This window comes from Chaetodon trifascialis, chromosome 6 (assembly GCF_039877785.1).
Source record: "Chaetodon trifascialis isolate fChaTrf1 chromosome 6, fChaTrf1.hap1, whole genome shotgun sequence".
NCBI classification, from domain to species: domain Eukaryota; kingdom Metazoa; phylum Chordata; class Actinopteri; order Chaetodontiformes; family Chaetodontidae; genus Chaetodon; species Chaetodon trifascialis.
The window spans coordinates 18,076,921-18,084,663 of NC_092061.1; the positions used below are offsets into that span (position 1 = coordinate 18,076,921).

The window sequence follows — 7,743 nt, forward strand, 5'->3', positions numbered from 1 at the left end:
CCTGAATGTTGCATAGCGTCTCTTCTCCCCTTGACCTAACAACCAATCACAATGCAGTACACCTCCTATGCCCTGCCCATAGCTCTGCCCCCTGCGCCATAAAGGGGCGGTGTCTGGGCAATGAGGTAATCGTGGTAAACAGTAAAGATGGCGACGTCTGTAGCCGGAGAGGGGCAAGCAAGTCTAAATGGGATTATTTCCGACCCCCAAACAAAAAAATTGACCGACCTGCCGACCGAGTTGCTCGAACACATCCTGTGCTTCCCTGTCCTCAAACATGTCGACATTTGTAACGTTTCCTGCTGCTGCAAGCGGCTACACGACGTTTGCCATGGAAGGGGGAAGGTCTGGGGACACCAGTACAAACTCAGGTGCTATGATTTTTTTTGTGTGATATGTCTTCGTAATTTTGTCTTCTGGTGCATTTTACTACTATCCGCGGAAACATCTCTTTTTTTTAATTTCTGTTATTCACAGCCCTAAATTGCTCAGTGTCTACTTAAAGATGGGCTCGTTTATTGCGAACTCTCAGGCAGCTGTCAGCCGTTGACATTCTGCTGATGCACCAAATTCATCATCGCGCGAGGCCAATGGCAAGCTTCTTCTCTGTACACAAGCTTGGAAATGTTAGCCTCTGAATCTTTCATAAGTTGCAACTTACACTCCATTTTCACCAGAATGACCAAAAATGAAACGGTGTGACCTTGAATGTTGCATGTAGCCTGTGAACGACAGGAGAGTGCAGCTCCTGCCAAGAACAGAGCCCTCCTCCTGACTCCCTTGGCTGCTACTCTCTGACTGCTTTTCCTTGCAGAAAACCACGTCTGCAGCGGGATTGTGCATCGTTTCATAGACGTGTCAAATGCTGCATCAGGCAATAGGCTGCTAGGCTGATTCAGAGCATGTCCAGAGTGATATTGAAATAACAGTTTTGCTGCCTTCATCAACAGATGGCCGAGACTGCAGAGGTTTTACCGTCAGAATGAGTGCTGTGACTGGCTCAGAGAATACAAAACACGCCACAGAGTTGGTATACAGATACGAAGGACCGTGGAATCGATCTCAAAGAGATTCTTCACTGAAGTCGTGAGTAATCCATTTGTAATCAAGAATACATTATCGTTATTACTATGTTGTTGCATGTGATTTGGTTAAATGCATTTAAGAGATTTGACAGATTGGCAAAAGCATTAGTTTGACTTCCCTTTGCCTTTACAGATGCACCATTTGAATGAAAAATAATATTTGTCTCTGTATTGGCTGGTCTTTTGCATGTGTGTGTCTGTGTGTGCACTTTCTATGTTCCACACTAACCCAGAGATCTGTAACTCAGCCTTGCGTTGGCCAGGTGCTGGGAGACAGCTTTGCAGAAATCGAGTCGCTTGGGATGCCAGAGCACTTCTGTGAAGACGAGCTCCTCTTCATACTCAACTCTGACAAGAGGTGAGAGCAACACCGGGCCCACAGTCACAGTACTCGGTGTTAATCTCATTAATCCTTGCTGAGATATCTGTGATGATGAAAGCTCTCGTTGTGTCACACCGTCGCACCATTAATGTCTCCATCTTCTGTTCTGTGGCCATTTCCAGGAAAAGCTTGACCTTGAAGTACTATGCAAAGAAAATCCTTTACTTCCTGAGACAGCAGAACATTCTGAAGAGTTTGAAGACCTTCCTGGAGCAGCCTGCTGAGCAGCAGTCTGCTTTAGAGGGTGAGGCATAAAAAAAGAGCTCATGTTCAGACTCAACTCATGTGTGCACTGGGCCCTGATTAGCTTTGACATCTGGATACAAAGAGTATGTGTTTCTTCTGGAGCATCATGCATTCCCCTGTTGGTCTTGTCTGCCCCTGTAGGTGCTGTACTGGTGGATAAGTATTGTAACCCACTGGCTGATGTAACACTGAACAGCATATCAGCACAGCTGGACGAGATCGCAGAGAAAGTGAAGAAGATGCTGAGAATCAAGAACCCCTCTCACCCCAGCCTGCGTGTCGCTCAAGGTGGGCTTTCAAAACTAACAAAACTCTAAATGAAAAGTTGTCTTCTTGGGACTTGAGTTTTTGTTATTTTTCCTCACATCCTTGCCCCCAAAATCAATCACCACTAGACTCTTAAAGCCTGAAGGCATGTGCTTTCAGTCCCAGCATGGTTTAAAAAAAAAAAAAATCAATACAAGGATATTTGGTCAAGTGTGTCAACTGCACCGATCTATATTTTCCCCTTTCAGCCAAAGGATCCTCTGAAGTTTCATTTCTTGTGTACGATGCAGGTGACTGTTTTGTCGTAGAGGACTTCGAGCTGCAGAGGCAGGTGGTGTGTGCCATAAACTCTGTCTTATACGAGCAACTTCAATACAAGGGTAACGAGTTTGACTACTACAACCCTCTCAACTCTTACATCCACCAGGTAGATCTTCTGTGAAATTATGCATATTTTAAGTCACAAGCTTTACAGTCACGTCCTCATGTTTTTTAATTTTAGAACTGACTAAGCCCTCTTGTTTTTCATTTAGGTGCTACTACGCCGTACAGGCATTCCCATTAGCCTCTCTGTCCTCTACATGACATTAGCGTGGAAGCTGGGCGTTCAGCTGGAACCTGTCAACTTTCCCAATCACTTCCTGCTGCGCTGGTGCCAAAAACCGAGGGGGTACGCTTTGAAATTAATGGCTCTCAAATTCCTCTTAACTTCGTCTGACAGTCATGCACATGGTTCACGCTTTTTGGAACATGCTCCATTCAGACACTAGGCAATTCAAAGTGCTTTATTGGGGAATATAAATACTTTAAATTAAGATTAAGACAAACAAATTAAGACAAACAGGAAATAATCGCAGTGAAAATCTTAGTCTTTCTCTGGGTCATAACAAAAAGCTACCTTTTGTTATTAAGTTTGTGATGGATGTATTTTAAAAACATCTACTAACTGGGTATAACTTTGCTCCTGCAGGAGTGAGGACATCTATGACTTCGTCTACATTGATGCCTTTGGTAAAGGTAAGCAGCTTACAGCCAAGGAGTGCGAGTACCTCATTGGCCACCAGGTGACGGCAGATTACTACAGTGCCATCAGCACCACCGAGGTGCTGCTCAGGATGGTGGGAAACCTGCTCAATATCGGCAAAAGAGGGTAAGAGAAACACCTGACTGCTGTCTAAAAACAGAATAAATCAGTTGAAAGCTAGATTTTTGCTTGAATGTTCTGGCTGAACTGTGTTAAACTGCGCTGTGCGCTTTCTTTCAGCGAGGGTAATGAGAAATCCTACCAGCTGCTCAGAGACTCTCTGGACCTCTACCTCACTATCAACCCAGATAATGTGCAGTACCTGCTGCTGCAGGCACGCCTCTACTTCCACCTGGGCATCTGGCCAGAAAAGGTCAGGACACACAACCCGAAGCATTTTTCTCTAGTGCTGTAATAGAATTAAAGTCATAAAGAATTCACTTTGAGCACAGTCATTTAGCACAAAGCGCTTACTCTTCAGCCCTCAGTATTTCAGCTAACAGCTGTGTCCGCTGATGTTTGTCCTCTGTCTCAGGTGCTAGACATCCTGCAGCACATTCAGGCATTGGATCCCTCCCAGCACGGGGCAGTGGGCTACCTGGTGCAGCACACGCTGGAGCACATCCAGCACAAGAAACATCCTGTTACGCCTGAGGTGAAGAAGCGTAGCGCTCCAGAACACCTGGAGGTCCAGTATTCAGTCGGCCTCATCATGAAACACAAGAGGTGGGTCCCGCTAACATGTAATACAGCAATCCTCTTCTCTGTTAACACATCTCTCACTAATACCTGTCATGTTTCATCCCTTCCACCAGGTCGGGTTATAACTGTGTGATCTACGGCTGGGACCCAAAGTGCACCATGAGTCAGGAGTGGATCACCACCATGAGGGTCCACCAGCTGTCCAGTGGGGCCAACCAGCCGTTCTACAACGTCCTCGTACAGGACGGAACATGTCGCTACGCAGCTCAGGGTATGAATCAGAAACATAAACATGAAAAATGTCTTTATGGTAAATGATCATTTGCAGGTGAAAAGTAAATTCTTATCAATATGTGTAAGTCTGATAGATGATTCTGGGAAGGAATGTATCATTGCACCCACCAGACAGAGGCTACCAAGAAACCTAAGTGAAATAGTCAGACCAATAAATCAGTGCTTTGTGCACAGAGTAATTCTGGTTATTTGGGAGAAATGGAATAAGAGCAGGGCTGCCCGAAGTGGGGCCCACAGGTCAAAGTTGGCCCATCTTGAGGTTCAGTTTAGCCTGAGTAATTGAAAAACATATACAATAAATCAATATTTATTTTGTTTTATTGATGCAAGATAAAAATGCTCTTATAATATGTGGGATCCCTAGTTATAAATTATAGCTCATAACCTGACCATGGGGGGAGAAATGATGCAGGAAGTCATTCAATTGAGGGAACTTGGGATGCTAATACCTTAATACTGTAATAATACAACACAACAATACAATACAATACAATATAATAGGCTTTTGCTTTTGTCACAGGGCACATCATCTAGTTTCAGATTTGGCCCTCCAAGGGACAAAGTTTAGGCCCCCCTGGTATATAAGCATATAAAGCACAGAACTGACATGTTCGCTACTGTTAAAAAGAATCTGCTAGTAGATAAGACAAGAGGAAGTCATTAACATAAACAGGAAAAACTCAAATGTCTCATAAACACGAACGAAGTCACATTGGTTAGGTGCCTCGCTGAACATGACAGATGACAGAAAGTTCATACTTAACTCACAGTTCCTCTTCTTAAGAGATGATTTTTATTCAATTTTGCAGGATTTTGCTCTTAAAACAAACAACTCTGTAATGCTTGATGAAGCCATATTAGTAGTGTAATGTGACGTTTATACTGTATATGTAGGTATTGACTATGAATGCATTAGTCTTTAGCTTGCAGTCTTTAACTGCTCATGGTGAACAGTTAAGTGGTGCTGCATCCCCCTTTTTTTGTGCCTTATACATTTTCCCCACTTAAGAGAGCTCCTCCCTGATAGACTGACTCATTTCCAGTATGCTCTTGTGCTTACCTGCTCGCTCTGCTGATGCTGCTGCCACACAACTTTCATTGTTGTCAGCTCAACATTCACCTGCAGGCTCTGGTCTCTACAAACCCCAAGGGGGACGTGTGTTGATCAATCTCTCTCACTCACTTCGCAGGAACTGAAAAGACATAAGCTAAATGTTTTGGTACACGAGCTGTCTGTTCGACTTGGGGCCTGTACTGCCAAGCAAGTTCAACATACCTAGGATATCTCTGTAATCTGGCTTCGCTTAGTCGAGCAGTTGCAGTCACGCTAAGTGGTCAAGTCAAGCCAGGTTTTCCCCAATCAAGCCATCAGCACGTTCACATGAAGGGCTGGTGTTCGCAGCATGTGACCAGTGGCAAACATGGACAAGTAAACTGACAGCAGAGTAGATTTTACAAGCGAAGAGCAAACCACGATATTAAACAAATACGAAGAATGTAAAAATATAATCCAGGAAAAAAACTTCACAGTTGCAGATGCTAAATACAGGAAGGAACAGCTGGCAGAAAAAAGCAGACTGTGTGAATGCACAAGTTAATAGGCTTATAATATCACTGCCCCGTCATTAGGGCTTGACTGTAATTTCATTAGTGTATTCCATTAAATTGAGATGTATTCTTGTGGTGTGTATCATAATTGTAGCCTTACTCCTTCAGCAGGAACCCTGGTGGTATCGAGCTAACTTGACATAAAAACATAATTCAAAGCACTAAGTAGGTACTTTGTGCACATTATCTCTTGAATGTCAAATTTCCTTTGTTGTTCTGCAGAGAACCTGGAGCCCCACTCAGCCCCCCTGGAGATCGGCCACCCAGAGGTGGGACGCTACTTCTCTGAGTTTGCCGACACCCACTATGCTGCCAACGAAGAACTGCAGACGCGATACCCAGAGGACATGGATGAAACTTTGGGCACAGTGCAGGAGCTCTATCACAGACTGCCACCTGGCTCTGAGAACCAGGACCAGGCTCCTGCCACAGACCAAAACAACCACCAAGCCATGCCCATGTAGCAAAGTAGCCGTGTCCAACACCCTGCTGACTCCGGCTAACCAATTACTGGTCACCCATTCTCAATTCACAATCCACTTAGCTCAGGGGTTCTCAAAGTGTGGTCCGCAGGCCAGTGGGGGCCCTCAGACTCACGCAACATGACATGAAATGCATGAATTATATTTTAAACATTCCATTTCAGTACTTCAGCTTTCAACAGCCGACATTTAATACAGCACTTGGTCACTGTGACAAACTGCTCCCCCCTAAGCTTCTGTCAGGTTAGAAATGCACGACAACTAGTGGCACCATGCAAGCGCTGCAGGAATTATGAGGCTGTCATCAATGCTCGTGCTGTATTTTGGTGGACAACTCTGCAGTTTAATGTGGAAGTGAGATGGAAAAGCCACCAAGGGAAAAAAAGGGGGGTTTCAGTAAAAATCAATCTGCTCTTACTTTGTCTTGTCTTTGGGAAAGATAAAATGATCTGCCTTTATTGGCAAACAGGTGAATTCTGTGCTCAAGGAATTCCTTTATGAGACCAATCACAAATCCTATGACAGGGTTTTCCTGTGCAGCCCTCAGTGAGACGCTGGCTCCCTACTTTGGCATTCAGTCATCAAAACTTTGAGAACCCCATGACGTAGCTGTTGCTGTGTTGCACACGTTCAAGACCAGGTCATGTGTAAGGGAGATGGTTGGAAAATTCACCAGAATACTGTATTTTCAGAAACTGATGACTTGGTTTAATAAGAAATGATTGACAAATGTGGTTTTATACCACAGTCAGGTTCCTATTCCGGTCTGGAAAGACTTCTTTTAATATTTCCATGTTTTGAAGAGACCATAAAGTCTGGAAACGTGCTGCAAAGATTGTCACTGTTTGGACACACATATCTAAATATCACAGTGTATTTGTTGTGAAAACAAAGCTCAAACTGTGGAGTGGTTTGGCGAAATCGACAGGCAGGATCTTCATATCCACTTGAGAGACGGAGTTTGGGAAAAGTATGGAAATCCAAAATAATGTGTAGTTCCACACCTTGAAGAAAAAAGATTATATACTTGAGGAACACAGTTAAGTGGACAAGTAGGTTCAGGATGGGTGCCCAGGTGCTGTAAATCTCCTTTGACCTAAAACCAAGGAATGCTTCTTTACCCAGAGCTCCCCCAACCCCTGACCACCCCCCTGCACCCAGCACCAGTCAAACAAGCCCCCAGCATATAGTCCAAACCTAGTCAACGTGCCACACAGAAGACTAGAAGGAAAAGACTTTGTAAATTGACTTTTAATTCCCCATCTTTTAATCAAGTTTCATGCACTCATGGAAGTTCAACTTTCACATTTCTAGATCTTCTAGTTTTGTTTTGTTTTTTCTGTATATTTACAAGTAAACATGTAGGCTGTCGTGGCTCATCAGTGTTGTTGAGCTGTTCATGGAAAACAAAAGACGAATCAATAAGAACCAGGCTGACTAGAAACAAATGTCTCTGAGCTTTGAGGAAATGACAAAAAATAATAAATGAAAAGACGCGTTTCATGTTTGTTTGTTTGTTTTTCTAGCGTCACTCTCACTTATCTTACTGAATTAAATGACCTTATTCATACCTTGTAATGCGCAACAGTAACCACGACTTGGTGCAGAAAACTGAGGAGAAACCGGAAGACAGCAGGTCATTAATCCACGAAC

The 7,743-nt window shown here is 43.9% G+C and overlaps 1 protein-coding gene across 2 annotated transcripts; it reads left to right on the forward strand.

Annotated features, from left to right (window-relative positions):
* Window positions 1-111: 111 nt before the first annotated feature.
* fbxo21 (F-box protein 21) lies at window positions 112-7,597 on the forward strand. Of its 2 annotated transcripts, none has more exons than XM_070965479.1 (12): window positions 112-371; window positions 951-1,086; window positions 1,334-1,443; window positions 1,590-1,711; window positions 1,855-2,001; window positions 2,271-2,407; window positions 2,514-2,650; window positions 2,951-3,130; window positions 3,245-3,377; window positions 3,540-3,730; window positions 3,820-3,977; window positions 5,831-7,597. In XM_070965479.1, exons 1-12 carry the CDS (start codon window positions 148-150, stop codon window positions 6,070-6,072), a joined length of 1,917 nt encoding a protein of 638 aa, XP_070821580.1. In that variant the 5' UTR covers window positions 112-147; the 3' UTR covers window positions 6,073-7,597. The 2 variants fall into 2 exon arrangements, with proteins under 2 accessions (XP_070821580.1, XP_070821581.1); XM_070965480.1 differs by having other exon boundaries at window positions 120-371; window positions 1,349-1,443.
* Window positions 7,598-7,743: the final 146 nt, after the last annotated feature.